At 41.3% G+C, this 20,344-nt stretch overlaps 1 protein-coding gene across 3 annotated transcripts in view; it reads right to left on the reverse strand.

Annotated features, from left to right (window-relative positions):
- Positions 1-20,344, reverse strand: part of ENTPD5 (ectonucleoside triphosphate diphosphohydrolase 5 (inactive)) — a 25,292-nt gene continuing 4,948 nt past the window's right edge. For all 3 annotated transcript variants that reach the window (XM_068397964.1, XM_068397968.1, XM_068397967.1), the window contains exons 2-14: positions 19,417-19,694; positions 18,125-18,204; positions 15,986-16,129; positions 15,528-15,603; positions 13,854-13,889; positions 12,884-12,972; positions 10,089-10,168; positions 8,503-8,564; positions 6,951-7,052; positions 5,996-6,136; positions 5,602-5,658; positions 3,933-4,048; positions 1-3,746 (exon numbers count right to left, since the gene is read on the reverse strand). In XM_068397964.1, coding sequence (XP_068254065.1) covers positions 3,660-3,746; positions 3,933-4,048; positions 5,602-5,658; positions 5,996-6,136; positions 6,951-7,052; positions 8,503-8,564; positions 10,089-10,168; positions 12,884-12,972; positions 13,854-13,889; positions 15,528-15,603; positions 15,986-16,129; positions 18,125-18,204; positions 19,417-19,633 — 1,287 coding nt within the window. In that variant the 5' untranslated portion in view covers positions 19,634-19,694 and the 3' untranslated portion in view covers positions 1-3,659. The remainder of the gene's footprint in view (positions 3,747-3,932; positions 4,049-5,601; positions 5,659-5,995; positions 6,137-6,950; positions 7,053-8,502; positions 8,565-10,088; positions 10,169-12,883; positions 12,973-13,853; positions 13,890-15,527; positions 15,604-15,985; positions 16,130-18,124; positions 18,205-19,416; positions 19,695-20,344) is intronic.

Here is a 20,344-nt window from a genome sequence, read left to right on the forward strand (position 1 = left end):
TATTGTTAAAAATGCTTTAATTACTAAAATAGACATTCAAGATATTCTGTCTTAGGTTCCAAACACCAGCCTCTGGCATTAGACATTTGACACTCACAACATTAAGTGAGCACTGCCCATGGGCAAGACTTACACATATGGTTAACCACTATCAGGAATTAACATCAGAAAGAATGAAACCTAAGTTTTGAACTGAAAGCCATTACTTGTGCTTCTTCAGTCACTCATATGAGGCAGTTCCTGTTAGTGACTGACTAAAACACATTATGAAGGAGAAGATAAAAATCAAGGCTGCAAGTAGAACTCTTCTCTTGAAAGGCTGCTTAGTTTTTAGTTAAGCTAATAAATAATCTCATTGCACTAGGGTAAGTATGAGGACTTGACTGGCTTCTCTAGATCCCCCACCCACCTTGAGTAGTTCAGATGTAAACAGCAAGGGCTCAATTCTGCAATTTCTTGCACAAGAAACCTTTGAGCTGAGTTTTTGTTTCTCTCATGACTGCAGAATCAGGCCCCTGAGAGAGAGCAGCGGGTTTGCTTCAGTTAATGAATTGTGCTGCTGACAAATGAAGGCCCTGAGCATTCAGATTTAATGCAACTTTGGTACTGGGAAGCAGATGTTCCCACCTAGCATTTGTAGTACCAGAGTCTGAGGCAAAGAACACAGAAACGAAACTTCCTCCGCATGGTACCTGTCTTGTTCTAGATCATCCTCCCTTCAGACAAAACCAAACCCTTAAGTACTCCTCAGGGCTTGCGTCTATTCAGTTGGCAGATACGCTGCTGCTGCTTGTTCCTTACATGTAATACCCCACCTTTCCTTCCTGTTTCAAATACAGCCTCACTGCTTATGGCTCTTAGCCCCAAGATCTAGTAAGAGTTTGTCATAGCACTGGCTCAGACTGAAAGAGGACTTTTGGATTATTAAATTAGCTAGTTCTCAGGAGTAAATGCAGCCTGTCTAGTAACCACTGCATCCTACTTTGTGTTCTCTGAGAACACAAACGTGAATGCAGCTGTTCACTGAAGACAAAATGAATGCATTTGCAGTCATCTGGTTGTGGAGACCAGACCATACACCCAGTTTTGCCAAACACTAAGAAGGGGAATAAGAAATATTCGTGGTTGAGGCCAGCCTTCAGGCTGCCTCCACAACTACCTTCTTCATGTTCCAACAGAAGCTCCTAGTGAGGAAGGAACAGAAGTTTGGTGTGACGCTGAGGAATTTCCCAACATGGAGCTCAAAACAGATACTGGTAAGGAGGAGTACAGGTAGGATGAGCGTTTCCTATTTCAAAGAAACAGCCTGAATTTACACCAAGGTGTCAGTGGTGGGACAAGTACGGGTAGCTCCATCCCCAACCCTTGGACTCCTGTTGATGACAGAACTTGCTCAATCAAAAGCACGCCTTGCACCCTAGTGCCGTAAAACCTGAGATTTGAGAAGGGGGTAGCTTAATCAGCCACAGTCAGACTTGTGCTACTGACTAGAGGAAGTGGACTAATGTTCACAGTAAGGCAAATTTCTAAGTCTCCAAACTGCTTGGCAAGATTAGTGAGGGCATGAGTGTGCTACTTCCTCCCCTTGCTGTGAATTACCAATTATTTTCAAATCCAGTTTGCAGAGAAGGTAGCATGAAGGCAGTCTTTGGTTTTATGGAAGTGGAAAAGGTGTATTATAGCAAATGGGTAAGTGCAAATGCCTGACAGGAAAGTGTTCATCACAGAGATCAGTGGATAAAAGCTTCCCTTAGTCACGAGTAATACCTCTCTGTTCCTATGACTGCGGTAAATTCATCTTTACGTTACACATTCCATGGTAAGTAGAAGATTTTTGCTAAATCTTTGCTAAATTTTGCTAAAGTTTTGCTAAATAGGAGCAAACAGATGAGCTCGCTGCCAACTATTCATGGGGTAGAAAAAGTTGTCTCTACAGCTGTTTCCACTTAGGACAATGCAAGGTCTGCACTTGGAGCCTCGAAGTATTCGAGCAATCTTGATGTTCTCTACAGCCAATTAAACAAGAAAAACAGGATCCTACAGCCCAGCTTTCTAGCCTATCTTACAAGATGCTTTATTTAAAATATCGATCTTTCATTGCTTCTGTGTGTTTGGTGTGAAAGAGATGGCAAGATTAACTTTAAATTGTTACTCAGATAGCTTCATGCTACCCTGAGAGAAGTCTTGGGCTTCCTAAACAGCTGCAACCCCTTCACTAGATGCACTGTTCCTAAAGACCTGCTGTATATATTAAAAATAATTCCAGAGCAATGCAGGGCTCCACACACCATTTTATGGGTCAAACTCCACTATATTAAAAATAAAGAAATTAAATTTAAAACAATTTAAAAGGGACTAGGGATAAGCAAACAAGGGATAAGAAAGCAAAGCTACTTCTGCTCTTGTTCTCCCTCTGTTTCTGATGCTAATTCTGCTCTCTCCCTATTTTTGTCTATTAAACAACTGAAAAAACTTGTTTCACCACAGCTCTGCATTCAGAGGAGGTTCCCAAGGAGAGCGCAGAAAGCGATAAGCTCAAACTTTCAGATGGGAAACCACACCTTAGGGCTCACTCTGACAAAATGGGCTGTGCTGTTCTAACAGCTCGCTGGCCCAGCAGGCCTCCCAGGCTGTGCAGTGCTTATTTCCCTTTTGCTAGCATGAGACTTGACTCTTTGGTGGGCTGATTTAACTCAAGTTTGGTGTCATGAATTGGTTCACCAAAGAACGTGAGGAGCACCTCAGAGGAAAGGCGGCTGTGGGAATGCCTTGCTGAGAGCAGAGAAACAGAATTGCCTCTCGCAGCAAAGTGAGCTATCAGATGAGCCATTTCGTCTGACTGCATCCTTAATGTCCTTGTGGGTGTAATGTGACAAGCATTTCTTTTGGCAGTGGAGTTTAAATAGCTGGCACTGCTGCCTAGTTATGCCACCACAACTATGTGTTACGACTACATGCTAAATGAATCAAGTTATCAGGTCTGGTCGGCAGATGTACGGTATAGCTGCACACATTCTGCTTAGGAAACAACTGCTGCCTAAAGAAATGCTTGGTAAGTTACAACCTATGTTTTAGCCAACACCTTTCCCAAAACCACGCCCAAAGTGTGCTTATAGCAGGCCCCTTCTCGAAAGACTGGAGTCTTCTTGCAGTGTATTGGCTGGGTACTTGGAGCACTGAGGCTGGCAGCATCCAGAGTTGTCCACTTTTCTCTGAATGAGTGGTGATGCCATCTTTAATTTCTGTATTTAACATCTCACAAGCAAAACTTGTTATGTGTGTTTAAAATAAAAGGGGGAGGGGAAGTCACGTGTCTGTAGTCTGCCACCACATGACAGGTACTCTGTGCTTCTAGCAATGGGATGCTTTACAAACGTGCTGGTGAAAGCTGGCTTTGAGCCCCTTGCAGATACTCTGCTGGAGTTCAGGCCTTTTGACTTTTCAGAAGGCAGCTTCTGGATCATTTATGGCAATCACAATTATAAGTCATACTGTGGCAACTCTCATTATGCACGATGCCAATCTGGGGTGAAGATCTGTTCTGTAGCTTTGGTCCATGTTCTGCTCTGTGACCAACTCCAGCTGAACAACGTACCTGGAGATTTCAGTTTGCTTTCTCAGTCTTTCAGAAATGCTGAAGTCCACAGGAATGTCACAGCTCAATAGGTTAGCCCCAGGGACTGCAGTAGGTGAAAGGTAGCACCCAAAGTCCAGCTTGTCTCTATGTTGTTCACTTTCTTTGTTAACTATAAGGAAGAAAAAGAAGTTGTTCCCAACAGTTCTCTAGCTTTATATGTTGCACAGATGACAGCAACTACATGTAATGACCCTGGAAAGACTCAGTAGGTAATTAGCCAGAAAACTGAACTAATGCATGTTGATTGATAGGAGAAATTTGGAAGCTGGCTTTGGGATTTAACTCTTTTTCTCACCTGTAAGAGCGTGTTGTCCCTAAATCCAAAACCTTCCTTTAGTAAAGCAGTGATGTAAGTGAGATCCATGCAGAGGAAAGGACTGGCTGAGTTGTACCTCTCCATGTTATCACAGACTAGAGAAAGAAGAAAAAAAAAGGGATCTCAGCAAAATAAAGGAGCTTTTATCTACATTATACATTTGAACTGACCTCAAGCCAAACCCTACTAAAACTAGCCACCCACTTCTATTAACGGGTACATATGACACATGGTACATGCTACACAGCTGTTCTATAATGCTGAAGAATAAACCATATAGTACTTCCAGTTTCTCTTAATTCCATCATAAGTACATCTTTTATTACAGCAACATAATCCACATAGCTCTTTTGAAGTCTGAATCTCTGCTCAACTGATAACTGGCAGGGAGTTGGTTATTACTTAGTCTTTCAAGAACACAGCGTCATTTGTCTTCCGTGTGTAGTCTCCAAGGATGGCTCCAGTAATGGACTCCACCTTCTAGGCCGGCAGCTTCTTTTATTTTTTTTCCAACCACACATATCTAAGGACATGGAAGAGGCTATGGCCCAACCAACAGCTCCCTCGCTGCACTTAAGTTAAGGTTCTGCAGTAAGGGTGACAGTGACTAGGAAATGGATTTACACTAAGCGTCATTTTCTGGACCTACTGTTACTGCCCTGTTCTACAAGCATCAAGAGCAGAGTTCACTTCTTTTCTTTTTAGAACCTGATAAGCTGCATCCTCCTACTATTGAAATGATAAAGAGGAGCATTGATTTAGGATCACAGAATTGATCTGATGCTCTAAAGCTAAATAAATGGTTTGATGGTATTAGAGAACATCTTAGCTGCATCTTTGGAAATAAGCTCTCTCAGTATCGAGGGAAACAAAACAAACACACTCAAACTTTAGAGCCTAATCCCCCTATTCAAAACTATCTGAGTTTCTAGGGAGGTTGAGTTTAACTGAAAAATCATTAAGAGTTTAGGTCCTATTTTAGAAAAAAGCCAGTCCTGAACTACATAATTGAGCATCTTCTGGTGACAAATACAGTCTACTAATCATCATGGGGATGATCACAATTCAGAGGTAATATCTTGCTCTGTAAGCTAAAGTTTTAGCCATCAGTAGCATGGCAAGGTGGGAGCTCTTTTTTTCACAGGAGGAGGTACAGAACTAGAACAAGCATTCAGGAAGAAAGTCGGGGGGAGGGAAAGGAATGCAGAAGAGGCTGTCAGACTTAAACAACCTCTGCTCTCTCCCTCCATTTTATTAGTGATTAAAAAGGATTTAAAGTGACAGACTTACAGAAGTCAGCACTCTCCTAAACTCAAGAGAGTTGCAGTTTGACAGAGGGAGCTCTTGGTACAGCAAATTCACTTTCTTTTGTACTGACATTTATGAACTATCTCCCTCCTTTCCTGAACAGAATGGGAAAGCCACTAACACTTTGTTTCTCCTCGCTGCTCTTCAGTACTTTCTTCTACAACAGTTACAGGTGTTGGCTAATAAAAGCTAAGTAACATGACACAGAAGGTATACGTGGAATAAAGGTTAAACAAACTTTTTTTTTTAAAAGTCAAACTCACATTATGTACTGCCTATAGATGTTCATATTTTTGCTATTTCTCATCCCCACCAGTTTCCCAAGTCTCATGACTATTACCTTCTTTGGCTTTTATTTCAAAATCTTTCACTTCCAGAACACCTCCCTGTTCATAATCTGAAAAGGAAGAGGTGAGAAAACATCATCATAGACCTGAAAGTCGACCCTAGAGTGCAGCTTGGTGGTGCTCTGCTATGAGTGAGATCTGTTGGTAACAGAGGACAAAGCTGCAAGTATAACTGGAGCTCAGAGCACAAGTCTCATCTGCTGAACTCTGAACATCAAACTCCTCTGACAGATACGTGTTCATTCTCTGAAGGCATTTTGTGTATTTATTTCCTCTTTCCCAACACCGTTCCTTTTCCCTGCTCCCCATGGCTCAGCCTCCAGGGTTCCTCTGTCTACCTTCTGGTTGACATGCTCACATGCAGTAGATTATCCCAAACCAATTTACCAATTAGGTTGGTGTCAACTGCGCGATCATAGTAATAGGAGAAAGCATAGAAGGAACTTCCACGAATCTCATCTGGTTGGTGCAGTTTCCCTTTGACAACCTTGAGTACTTCCAAGTAGCAAGGCTTGAATCCTGTTTCTCCTGTCAGGACAAACACAGATGGGGTGAGCCAAAGAGGCATGTCTAGGAGATGGTAGAATCAGTGGCAACAGGATGAAAAAGGGAAGAAACAGAGATTAAAGCACTAGAAGAGGTGAGAAGAGCTTAGATATCTCTTCCGTAATCCAGCATGGCACCTGCAGGCAGGCAAGGACTCTAGATCACCATCATCAAATGGAACTGCCTAGAGCAGATCATAGCAATATATGAAAGGTGTGCTGAGCAAAGTAGTGTAGGTGCATGAACAGCTTCCTCCACATCAGGCAAAACTCCTATTGTTATGTTATGTTTTACGGTCAGATGAATCTCATTTACATTTTCTACCACCTGCTAGATAAAAACCTTACTTTCCCTCCCCATCATATCATCATTTTATCAATCCACTCCACACACACCAAATCTGCAGTTCAGCTCTCATGTTCCCTGTTGTAAAGCAAAGCAACATCAGTGACCAAAGAGGTCTATTCTAGTCACTGATGGCAGCAGCTTCACCCTCTGTATGCAGCATTAGGGATAGTATCTTAAGAAATAGGTCCACAAGTGAGATGACAGACACACTTTGGCCTACCAGTTATCATACCCTAACACAGCTCGAGTTTTTGCACTTAGCTCGAAGACTCAGAAAAAAAAAATCTCTTATTTGCACTAGTAACTTCAGGTTTTTCTTTGGCTCTGTCAAAAATGCACATCTATGACTTCATGACCCAAGGTAACTGATGGAGTATTTGCCAAGGAAAAACTCAGATTCTGGAGACAAAAGTTATCTTACAAGAAGCAACAAGTCTCCTTAGTTTACCTTCTTTGTTGCCACCATACCGGTATTTCACTCCCCCAAAGTGCCACTCTGCCTCCAGCTGCTTTGGCAAACAAGAACTGCGGAACATTTGTCCATCCACAGCTAGAATGAAACCGGAGGGGAGAGTCAGAACGGATAAAATTTAACACAGTTATTGATCCAGAACCAGAAAAGAAAAGGCTGAAAGACCTTCATTAAGGTCTTTAAGCAAAACTACAGAAATCTGAATTGATGGATGCTGCACAAACTGATTATGAATTGAGGACCAGTCTCAGTCTGGAAAAGTTGTGTCCATTTTGTTCTGCAAGCTGCAGAGCAGCTGGGCTTGTCGTTTGTTAATGAGAGATAAATGGTACAAGGATATCTGGATAATGGCTGTTCACCATAGAAGACAAGAAACCAGAGAGGTAATGAATTAAACACACACATACACAAACCCTAACAAACAGCAGGTAACCGAGACAAAGCAACTAAGCAATGAAGACAAAAACTCCTAAGATGCTGATCAACGGCTGCTATGGGATCCACTGAATGTGGAACCCTTGATGGGTTCAACCAGAAATGCTGGAACTGATCATAAGAAAACATGATTATTGTGGCCAGCACAGCTGTCACAGAAAACACAGACTTCTTACAGAATGGTTGAGGGGGATTGTGGGACTGTGCAAAATTTACGACAGGATGTTTAGGGGAAGGCTCAAAGGCAGGGAAAGGGGAATCAAGGGATCAGGGAAGTGCAAGCATGGGAAAATGAAGGGAACAATAAAAGAAGGCAATCACAACTAAGCAGGCAGCTGGTCAGTATGCTTTTCTGGCTGAGCCTTGTTACCAATCACTGCAGTCAGTCCTATCTTCTTCTTAAACCCTGTTCCAAACTATTCTTTATTTGAGTACATTCCAGTAATTAACACAGGTCCACCTAGCTGACAAGTAAGAATCCAGAAGGTGGTAAGAACCCAGGTCCTGGCCAGAGACTGAACAAAAGGCCCAAGGTCTGGACATGAAGACTGGAAGGACTTAAGGTCTGGACCAGAGACTGGAAAGACTCAGGGATGTCAGTATGCACGCAGATCAGTGAGTGAGAGTGTGTGTGATACGCTCATGGAATTCAAACTAGACTAGTCAGTGAATACGACAGGAGGTCTGGGGGAACACGGCGGGCCAGGCAGATACCACAGAGACCTATAAAGTGGGTTCGGCAGCAATCCTTAGGAAAAGGATTTATTCATGCTGTTTGCGTTTCTGTGGATGCTTGTAAAGCTGTGTGTTTGTGGCTGGCCATGTCCATGTGGTGTTTGTATGTTCCCACGTGTGTATTTCTGGAATTTGCACCCAGTCTCACTGCTGGCTGCACCTTGAAATAAGGAAAGGCAGCTGTCTCACAAGACGACAACTTAACAAGCGGTAGCGTGTTTCCAGACAGCTCTATACCAGCGAAAACATAGCAAAGCACGAGATACAGAAGTGAAGACACGGGAAATGGGCTGCTGACACAAAACTAAGTCTAACCATCTCTTCAAAAATCTTAAGATGTTTTATCATATGAACATACCTTCCATATCCAAAGCTCCAAGCGTTGCCAGTCTGGCAGCTTTTAGTCCAAACCCCAAATAGCTGCAAACAACAAAGACAGACATTACAGTTTTAATTCTTGCACATCTGGTATGCTTCACCCATAGCCTCTTCCTAAATCCTGGAACACCCAACCCAAATTTCCTTCCTCTGCTTCCCACAAGTCTCCCCTCTCTAAAACAGAGAGATCCCTTTACCAGAACAATTCCAAGTACCAAGAGAGTGACACAAACCCAAGAATTACAAAGAGCTGTAAAAGGGGTAAATCTAAAACTGCAGAAAGTGGTTAGAGCTGATGTGACATTTCTACAAGACATTAATAAAAACCAAAAATGCACATTCTTAAAAACAAGGGAGAAAGAAGGGTATGTGAAGAGTGAATGGGGAATAGGATGGCCATTCTTATGTCACACACATAAGACTACGTACTCTTAGGGCAGAACTAATAGGAAACTGCAGAACCTCCCACTAAATGGGAGCTGTGCCTTTGTGTGAAATTCACCTCTGTTTGACCCCACAGATTACTGCTATACTCATTACAAGCCAGGATGTGAACAACATTTATGAGAATGTCATTACATGTTGCTAGCTTCAGCAACACAGCTAGATTAAAAACCTGTTTGCCTTCATTCCCGTCTCTGTGTTTGGCTACTTATCCCTTTAGTCATGTCAATACAAATGTTTACAGAATAATCAGAGTTAAACTAACTTTCAGCTCGCCCATTTTTTAGGAGATGATTTTCAATCCCAATTACTTTAAGTGATCTAATGGACTGTATTGGTGAATACAGCAATCAATCAGTTACACCAGTAAATGTAAGCAGTAGGAGAGAAGGACTATTAAACCAGCTTTGCTGTCAAGTAAGCATATTCTGTAACTGAGATGATAGTCTTCACCCCACTAATAACGGGCTGAGAACAACTCTCTAAGTCATGCAAGTAAACTCTCTGGATTTCACTGCAGCCATCTCAGAAACTTGCTAGCTTAACACAGTAAGTACAATTATATTATACCAGGCCAAGTATCCCCCCCAGTTGATTCAAGAATCTGTTGTGCTTCATGGTCTGTATCAACTGCCTGTGGTTGTCTCTCTTTGGTTTACATCAGCCTAGGTTTTACTTTTTGTCCAGTTGCTGATGAGGTGTGCCATTTCAAGCTAAGAACTAAGAAGGAAGAAGTCTCAGGAAGGTCCTCTTTCCAAATCTCTGACCAGGTTTTGTTCTGACTACTGGCACGATATCCACCTTTCTGCTTGGTCCAGGACGTTTGGCTTGAATCCAGTAATAAGAATTCTTCTTCTTAAATATAGTGACTCATAATGCTTCCTCTTCATTTGACAGACTGACTAATATTCCCTCGCAGTGATATTAACCATGAGCCTGGAACGTTTCCAGTCAACTAATGTCAGTTCCACTTCAACTAATGTTTCAAGCAGATAAGAAAACTAGTAAAAAAGTCATGGTCCCAACAGCTGGTAACAGGATGACATGGCCATTTGTGGTTCACTCAGGGGCTACAGAAAGACTGATTTCCCCAGCGGAGACAGCAGCCTTTTTGCTTCTCACCTGTGGGTATAGAGCTTGTAGGTGCTATTAAACATTTCAAATGAGGTAAGAAAATCCCCAGGGGTTTCCTTCAAAGTTTCCTAAAAGTTAAGTAAAACAAGAAATCTTTTAGTTTCTATTATGCAATAAAAAATAACAAACTTTGATATAATATCACAGATATACCCACAGGGTTTACTGCATGCTCATCTGATCCGCTTTGAAAACAAAGAACAGTTTTCCAGTGGTGCCCACTGTGGTAATATCTGCAGCTTTTAACACCGAGTTCTTTATGTGCGTCTTTGTGTATAATGTATAATAAGGAAGCACAACAGATCAGGATGAAAATACTTTCTAATTCAGGATACCTGAATTTTTCAGAGTACGTACGTGCTAGTCTGTATATAGAGCCCCTGTAGAAATCAGCTGCAATAGAAGCACTGTGAACTTTTGCAAGTCAGACTAGACATCTCAATTCAGGAACTCAGAAGAATTAAAAATGCAAAGTGAAGTATAGGCCACATTTTCACCATGTTAAATGTTGTGCTGATACTCAAGGAAACACTGTGACCACTCACTCCCAGTCTTGGAGCTGCTTTACCTCCTGGTTTAAGCACTTTCCTCTAAATTAACCTTCCTCACCACCTCCAGTTTTCTTCCTTCCAGTCTTCCCTCTGTGTGCACCTCTGGTACGCAGTCCCTACCTTCTTGCCAACCTAACTGTCATAGTCTTGTAAATCTGAACCAGTTTAGGGCTCATTTACTGCTCCTTTGTTTCCAGTCCCCGAGGTCTCAATCCCAGTTTCTATCTTTCTTCTGCTAGTGACCTCATTTTCCCATTCCTTCTTGTCCCTGTGCATTCATATAAGACACTCTCTGTTACTCCAGGCAAAGCAGCAGATACTCAGAGAGGACTGAAGCTGCAGAGTCCCTGTAGTTACCATTCAAGTAACCAGATACAGGAAAAAACCACCAAACAGATCTGGAATTGTAGAGTCCCAGACAGAAGCCTGCTCAAAGCTGAAAGAGGTTTGGCAGTATGTAGCTTGAATTTCTCCTGAACAAATACAAATTGACATTTTTATTGGGCCTCGGATAGATTTTCACTGGCATGGCAGTCACATCCTTGACCCTACACACCCAGACCCTGCCATATTTTCAGTTCTTTTCTTAAACCTTACATCACAGAAACTTTTTTAAAAAGGAGAGATCCTGAAAAAAATACTATTTGGAGAAAACAATGAGCTTTTTTCGTGCCTTACTTTCACAAAAATGTACAAATCCTCACATCCCTTCCAAATGAGGCAGGCACCAGACAGACAATTTCCTAATGATTATGACTGGTTTTCAGTTGTTTATAACGTTGGCAATAATAGCATGAAAAGCATAACACTACCTTAAAAACAGCTCCAGCACATTATATGTCCTCTGTTTGCTTGTAATCTATGTTTCATTAATGAATCTCTTACCATTACAGTATTTTGTTCTAAATTAATATAAGAGCAAACATGCTACTGCCTCAGATTGCAGGAAGGGGGGGAAAAACCCTCTGCAAACTGAAGAGGGAAATCCCTGCTAATCCTGTCAGATAAGAAAAACTCTTCAGAAACATAATTGAGCTATGTATGTGCTTTTTTGTATGAACCTGACAATACAGGTGAGAAGCAGACATAGTGTACAAGCAGGCAATGTGAACCCACACTCTACACTGCCCTACCAATTCGCACCATTGGTCCTGGTCGGCAGCAAACCCTCGAGGCCTTTTCCTGCAAGGCTCTAAGGAGAAGTTCGAATCCTGAGCTGCAGTTCAGGTTACTTCACAGCTCTATTTATTCTCCAAAACCCTGACATGCAACACCCTTTCCTGTTGGTCCAGTGCCCACTTCAGCAGGTGTTATCAGCACAAAACAGAGGGCAAGCCCAGGGTGCTTCAGGCTTTGCTGAACAGGATAAGGTTGCACGTCATCTTTCAATGTGACCCACCGTTGCAGAATTAAAATATCCTGATATGAAAACCATGTGTTTTGTGGTTTCCCAAACACCCTTTGAGAATCTCAATTTCTGTAAACAAAAAATGTTAAACAAAAGACTCCTTCAGAAAGAGGGGCAAACCCAACTTCACAATATCAAGGTACAGAATGCTATAGCGCCCTTCCAATACCCAGGTAATTTTCCCATGCAAACTTTAGACTTGGGTCCCAGTTCAAACTGTTTCTAAAGAGCTATAGAATTCCTGACAAATCCAGCAGAGATGACTGAGGGGCAGAGGGGAATTCTCAAAGAAAATGAGAAGAAATCAGTAAGAAAACAAAGAGGGATTGGCTGTGCTATTATAAAGATGTTTGCCCCATGAGACATACCCCTCTACCCTGCCTCTCCCACCATCCCCCAAATTTAGTGAGGATCTGCTATCAGACTGGAATGGGGAAAAAAAAAAGATAACTCAGAGCAGACCCTAAATTTCTTGTAATATGCAAGAATACTCCCTGGAAATGTTCTACATTTATTGAATACAAAGTAATGATCTGCATTAAAAGGGCTTTCCCAGCCTGGGTCTAGAAAACAAAAGCTGTTTCTCTTTGGTTTTACCCATTGGCTTGCTTTCTTTTTACTTTGTTGTTATGCAGGCTCCTTTGTTTGCCAGTGCCTATCAGCCAACTGCTGATGTCAAAGGGAACAGAAATACAGACGTTCTGTACACCACAGATGTTCTGTTTCTGCCAGCGCTGACAAAGTGATATCAAAGAGCACAGCAGTGCTCAGGTCTCTCCACTGGCCTTGCAGTCCCAATCCGCACACTTGCAATGACTCCTTACCTCAAACCGTGGTAGGAATGTGATTTGGGTTGAGGCTCCTCCCAAGTCCAGAGTCCCAACAGTATGCTGGTTCTGGCCAGACAGCTGCCCTGCAAACAACGTCATGCTCAGAACAGCCCCAAGCACACAGATGCTAAAATGTGGATGCCGTATGTATGTCAAGCAACCAACAAGTTATCACATTATCACAGCAATACAGGAGGGCTGAGCTGGACTTCAAAGACAAAAAACATCACAGAGAAAATGCAGGCAAACAGAAGGTATTACGAAAAGATTCAGAAGACTTTCTCCCTTGATTCCAATTTTACCTCCAAAGAGACAAAAGCAGATAAATCCTAGATATCTATGATTCTATGATATCCAGCAAAAGCTGAAAGAGACAAAATATCTCCTGCAGAAGACTGTCAGGGAGACTACATGAATTCTGTAACCACCATACAGCTGGTCAAAAGCAGTAAGAGAGGAAGGATAGTAAGAACAGAACCAGCTATTACAATTTCTCTTCACCCAGAGCAGCTTTTTTGCTTGCTCATTTATCTTCTAGGGTACTGATTTTCTTTTCTCTTCACTAGGTTGCATTCTCAGAACTTCTTAGAACCAGTAGGGCTAAACACCATTTTAGTTGCATAGTTCACGCTGGGATGAAGAACATTGTAAAACCTTGTTTCCCACCTTCTAACAGATTAGCAGTACCACTCCCCTACATACGTTAGAAGAATCAGCTTGCCGGTGCCTCCCAGTCCTGAGGAAATCCTAGCACCTTTTGGATTAAGATGCCTCCCTTCTTACTACAGGTGCGGCTCTCCCCCTGGAACTCAGTCTGCCCAAGATAATCTACTGCTTTAGCACTGGTGCCACAGTGGGGAGGAAAAGCAGGACATGGCAACCAAGGCAGAAGAACTTAGGGTGATCACCTCTGCAGAAGAGACTCAAGTTCATATTTAGAGAGATGTTATACAGAATTAACTACCTGTCAAAAAGTTCACAGTGATCCAGGCTAAAATTCCTGCAAAGAGTGAAAAAGGGAAAAAAAAGTCACGACTGAATATTCCCACAACCTCCTGCCCACCCTTACCGCTCCTCCACATTACTTATTTACCTGAAAATCATTACAAACTTAACATAGCCGCCCCATACTTCAGAGGTTAATTCAAATTTACAATTAAGTGATATGATGCATTATTAACTCATTTAAATCTCATAGGTAGAATGTTTATAATATCCATGCACTGCAGCATGCACAAATCATGTCTATTATCCAAACGATATATACAAAGAAGTAACAAGCTGACACAATGCACAAGTTTCCTGGGGCACTTTCCGCCCCCCCCAGCATTTAAATTCCTAATCTGAAAATTGCATACACGCCATTCTGTGTTTTAATGTTGTGGTTTCTGTAATTACACTACAGATGTAGTGGCAACCAGTAAAACACAAACAACTCCTCTTTGACTCCAGTGGCTCGCTTGACGCTGGCATGGTTCTCACCCAAACATAGGCAAATAAGTGACAGTAGAAGAGGTGGGATTTTTAAATAAACCTTGGCAGGCTACACTGTGCTCTATCATGGCTCATTGGTCCTGCTCCCTGTCAATACAACACTTCTCCCTACTAAACAATTCACTTGTTAATCCTAGTGACATACCATGCATTGCACCGTACTTCATCGAATACTTGCAGACTTTGTTACTTCTCCTTTTCTCTTGGCCCATATGGGCAGATTTTGCTCTTTACTCTTCCTCCATTTATTAGTTGTTTAAGCATCATGATAATTCTTTTTGCTTTCCTTGAACACCTTCCAAACTGGCAATATATCTGCCATAATGAAGTGTTCAGAACTGAATGTAACATCACAGATGACTTTTATCAGGCATCCATACAGAAGGATTATTACCTGCCTATTCTCCAAGGTAATACGTCTGGATATGTAGCCAAAATGTTACAGTGGTCTGTTCTGCACTACAAAATCATCACTCACTCCAAACCTACAACATATTTCACCTTTTCTTGTATTTTAGGTTACTTCCTTTGCTACTTTACTAGCTGCATTTTTCCAATCAGAATATTTTTTTAAATTTATTATTATGTATTTCATTATCTAATTTTTTAATACTTGCCAATTATCCTTCATTCTCCTCTAATATTCACAATGCTTCCAACCTTAACCTGAAAACTGATAAGCTAATCATAATAGATTATTTTTAATGCTGATATTGCAGAATTTACTAGGTACTTCCCATAAGCTTCCTAGATTGCTATATATCATCATGTAGCCTTTCAGAGGTGGACACCATCTTTTTTCTGTTGGTTCCCCAGAGCAGGTTTCAGCTGGTTAGCCTGCATTAGCCTGCCTACTTATTTGTGAGGTGAGGTTCTCTTCTGGACCTTCAGGTTTTGGACGAACCTTCATCTATCTAACTCATAAAACTCTTTTGTGTATCTGCATTTGTAGCCTAACAGATGACCAAATAATCAACATCTCCTAGGAAAAGCAGGATTGAATTGTTTCAAACAGGGTTAGAAACTTCTTATTTTTTCCCTCAGTTTAGTGACCATTTCTCTTTCCCTCTGATGTCCATAAGATCTCTTTCTCTATTCCCGCCACTCCTCTTTGCTTTCACCTTTTCCTCCTTCTAAAACGTACCTTCATAAGACCCATCCATGATGCTAACACTGTCCTCTGGAACAAGAAATGGTGATTCCTCAAAGACTTCTCTCACCTGAAGAAAGAAATAATGATTAGATTCCTTCGTCTTAAAGAGTCTTGTTCTGCTCTGATGGGACAGAAAAAGTTTTCTTTTTCACAGCAGTATAAAATAAGACAAGACTGTGGAGTAGACAAAATTATTCTTCTTTCAAGGGCCAGGAAAGAAAGAAACAAGTATTGTAGGTCTCTCTCCCCATGCCTTCTATCCACATTAAGACAGAGGATTTCAGGACCATACAAGAAAGTCTGTGAAGTCTTTGAGTTTTATCCTATCAAGGGATTACAGTAACTTTTCACAGCTGAAATTCTCTTATGCTAAATAGAATGGAGAGCTGAGTCATGAAAGACGAAACAGGGAGAACAATACTAGTGCATCCAAAAGATCTTGGTATTACCTCTAAAAGCAGAGCCTGCGCTTTCTCCTCCGATAGCAAGCGCAGTCCAGCTGTGGCTTTTAACACTACTGGGGTCTTCTTCCAGAGATGAGGTGGCACAGCATCTATGGCCATGTCCAGCAATCTTTTGACAGTTTCAGCACCCTAAAAGGAAAAAGATGTTTTTCTCACGGTTTCCTCCTACAGGCCACCAGAAAATAGGCCTTCCAATTCCCCCTCAGTACTCGTGAAGCCAGTATTCAATAGCAGAAGATACCTCACCCACACCCAAGATAAGGGTAAAAACTATGCTAGACATCTCATAAGAACCTTAGAGAGAATGTCTGCATTGGAAGGACGAGTGTATTCAGAGATGTATCTTAGGCGAGAGAAATGTCATTTTTTGTGGAAAGTATTTGAAAGGATGGAGGGAGATGAGGGAACAGTATCTGACAAACCTAGACATCTTGCAGTATGATGAAACTAAATGGTACAACTACTGACTGAAGCTGCAAAGGTCAGGAGGAATGCCTGTACATTTCACTAAATGCAATATAAGAATTGCAAATGTGTCCATAGCAAGTAGTATAATTCAAATGCCAGCTGTAGAATTGTTACCACACGAGGTAGAGGCATCACTGCTGGGCTCTTGGTTATTTACACTGCTCTAACAATTACAGTTTGGCATTAGCAATAAACATTCTCCTGTGAAATGTCTAGAAATTTCTTTTGGGGTGAATTCTTCTCCTCTCCTACCCAACAAACAAGACAATTTAATGAAGTAATGGGGGATCTCATCCAAGTTTAAAAAAATCCAAAAGCCATTCACTTTTCCATAAAGTTTCTCACTCAAATTCCTGTAGCACTGAATGCAACTGAGCAAGCTGAGAAACCTGAAACTCCCCCTGTGCCAGTCCCCAACTCCAAGACTGCTAAAGCACACAAGGTAGAGTATCTAATCTACCATTTCTCTGGCACGTCCTTTAGCTTGTGAAAGAGCTTACTGTCAGCACAGGGGATCTGGAAAATGGCAGCTTACTTCAGGACTGGCCCTGTGTATCACAACAACAGGATTATTTTAGCACACTCTGCTTTATTGCTCATTTCTGACTCGTGGTCCAATAGACTGGCATGGAACAAGTGTACTGTGCATGAATTCAGAACCACCTCCATTTGAAAACAAAGAAGATTGCACCTAACTTCAATTTCTTATTAAAATTATAAATTTATATGTTAATTAATACATCTGATTGTGGAAGATGGAACTGTCCAACTGTGTTTTGAAAAACTCCATGTTATAAACAAAACAACAAAAGTCCTGAGGCAGTAGAAGAGTAACTGCCTGTACCTAAATCATTATTCAGCTAAAACTGTAATCAAATATTTGAACCGAGCATGACTGAAGCGAGTCCTACGTATCACTGAGCACTGGCTTCCAAGCCATAGTTCCACAGATAACAGCAAAGAATCAAAACAAACAAATTATTGGAAGTCTGATGATAGAAGCAGAGAACACACTTAGAGAAATATTAAGGCCTGATAACCTGCTAAGTGCATCTTTATTCTTCCCCTTCTCCATAACTTATTAACAAAAATTAACTTTTGTAGATCAGACTATACACACAAAAGAATTTAAACATTTTTAAGAGTCAGAGAAATGAACCCTCTTCGCTTGTCAGTGTAACATGACTAAAAAGGAAGCCACCCTGCAGTCTTAACCCCTTACTTCTAAACTAAACAAATCAAAACAAAATATGCCTATTTTGAACAGTGACCACTACTGAAAATTTCAACCAAAAGCAAAAATTGAGAAAATTATTAGTAAATGAGGCAGAAGTACATATTTACTCATATTTGGAGTAGCTATAAAGGAAATAAACATTGAATGTGGATGTTGCTAGAGCCAAAAATCATTTTGTCTTAAGCAATTAATTAAGCCATTATTCCTTTGATGAACACGTAAAACAACAGCTCCCATTTCACTGTGTAGATATTAACTCACCGAAGTAGAGCAACAGGTTTAGAGAGACAGCAGTAGAACCTTTACATTTTTTCTTGACTCTCTGCAATTACAATTAGTAATACTTGAACTGCTTGGTAGAGTCCAACTGGTATTAGTAGAAGCAAGACGAAATCATAGGGAACCAAGGAGAGCCTTACCTTTTCAGGCTGATCAGCATACGCAGAAAGACCTGGCTTCACAGACTCAAAGATTTCCCCTTCCAGCTCTGGAAGGTTTTCTGCACAAACGAAACATTACATGAAACAGTCAACAACTCGAATCTTTTCCCTTAGTTTCAAAAAGGTTGCCTGCAACCCCTGTAAAGTGAGTACCTTTGATTTCCCCTTGCAAACAATACTATTCCCTTCCCAAAACAAGTACTGCTCCTTCACTTCAGGAACATATTTAACAGAATGTTGCCCTTGTACCCTCCAAGTCCACAAACAATTTATTAAGAACAATTTATTAAGAACACATTGCTATAATCAGAAGTATGTTCATTTTGCATTTGTGAACCACAATGAGTTATAGCAGTGTAGTATGACTACTACAGGAATTCATATTAAGACATATACAGTCAACTCCTGATTATCATTAGGTGATTCACCCAACTCACAAACACAGAACAGAGCTGAATGGGCTCAAGCACTTGGCTACAAAGCCAAACAAGTGTGACCATTGCTCCCAGAGCAACTTGGATCTAGAAGCTACCCTGAATATTGTATGTTACAAGTCAGGCTGAGTCCATCAGAGCTGGATGTTGTACCAGTCCTTCCAAACTAAGGTTGAAATAGTGTGAAGCCACATAAATACTACGCATGGTCCTGAAGGGCTTATTAGCTGAATTCCACCAACCAGCCTTCAACCTTTGCAAATATGCTGGCTCACTGTACTCTAGGTAATTCACCCTCTTGAATCCTGTTGCATGTGCAGCCAACTTGGGTACCTCTGCACCGTGTCAGAAGCAGATATACTGGAGTGTGGTGCACCTGCACACAGGAATTCTCCTGGAAATGTCTCAGACCTTTGGTGCTTATAACTCTTTAATTTACTGATTTTAATTTGCTACAAAATGTGACATATAAACATATGCAGAATTTAAGTATCTCTTGATATAATTCAAGGTAACATGCAACTTGACAAAAACAGCGCAAGCCTCTTTCTAACTCAATTAGACATTCATTTAAACAGCTGCATAGATGAAAACCTTTGGAAATTCAGAACTCTCCAGTATACTCCAAATGAAACCTCTGAATTTCAAAAGATCTACAAAAAAGATACTTTCACAGCAAAACACCACCAAAAATGGACAATAATCATCTGCCAGAGGACCATTTGAAGGAAAAACTGTAGAAATCTTCAGTTGTTCACAAATGAAAAAAAGCCTCTTTTGGGAAGTTGGAACCTGAGTCAACATACTCCAAGTGCACACACTGACACGGGGTCTTACCTGGGCTCTTCTGCACAAAGGTGTAAATGTGAATCCGGGTTCCAGTGCTTCCTGCATCAAACATTATGCCATAAAACATGTTTGCTTTGGCATTTATAGGGCACATGTTAGGTGGAAAGAAATCCTGAAACCACATCTCCCTGTTTGCATGGGAAAGAACAAAGGACAAAGAGGAAAACGCCAATGCTAGAAGGATCGGAAGTCTGGAAGATGCCATCTTGCCAGAACCACTTGAGGCAGTCAAGCATGGATCAGCAATCACAGAGCTGCAGTAGGTTCTGTAAAGAAAAAAAGCAGGAATGGAAATTACCAAGAGCCCTCTCCTTAAAAAGTCTGTAGAAAAAAAAAATCAGTCTATACACATATATTCTGCCCTTTAGATGCTTTTCTAAGCATCTAATATGTAATTCTAACATGAATTACTACTTCACACCTCATCCAAAAGATGTGATTTACTGCACTTAGTGCTACAACTGCATCAAAGTGATTTGTTCTTTCAGAGTAAAGGTTTCTCCATTTCCCAAATGTGGAAGACTTAAAGTAGTTTGCTTCCCAGTATTTCTAGTTCTGACTTTATTTGGACAAATTTTTTGCTGATCTGGCTTGAAGGTTCTCAGCATTTGCAGCCCCCAGAACCTCCAAAAAACCCAAATGTTATCTGAACAGAGGCATCACCAAAGGGGAACTCAGGGCAGAACCCTTTTGCCCTAACATTTACACACATGAGATACTGTGGCAGAACACAAGTGTTATTCAGAGTCACAAACAAAGAGAATTTCATCTCGGGCTAAGAACAGCTGCTGGAAGAGATCAGCACACAGAGTGAAGGCATAGCTTTCCCGCAGCATCCTTGTCCCCAAGAAAAGCCTGTGCTGCACAAGAGGTGCAACTGTAAGGTGCACCTGGGCTCTGCCTCTCAGTCTTTCAT

The sequence above is a fragment of the Nyctibius grandis genome, chromosome 4 (assembly GCF_013368605.1).
Source record: "Nyctibius grandis isolate bNycGra1 chromosome 4, bNycGra1.pri, whole genome shotgun sequence".
In the NCBI taxonomy this organism is placed as follows: domain Eukaryota; kingdom Metazoa; phylum Chordata; class Aves; order Nyctibiiformes; family Nyctibiidae; genus Nyctibius; species Nyctibius grandis.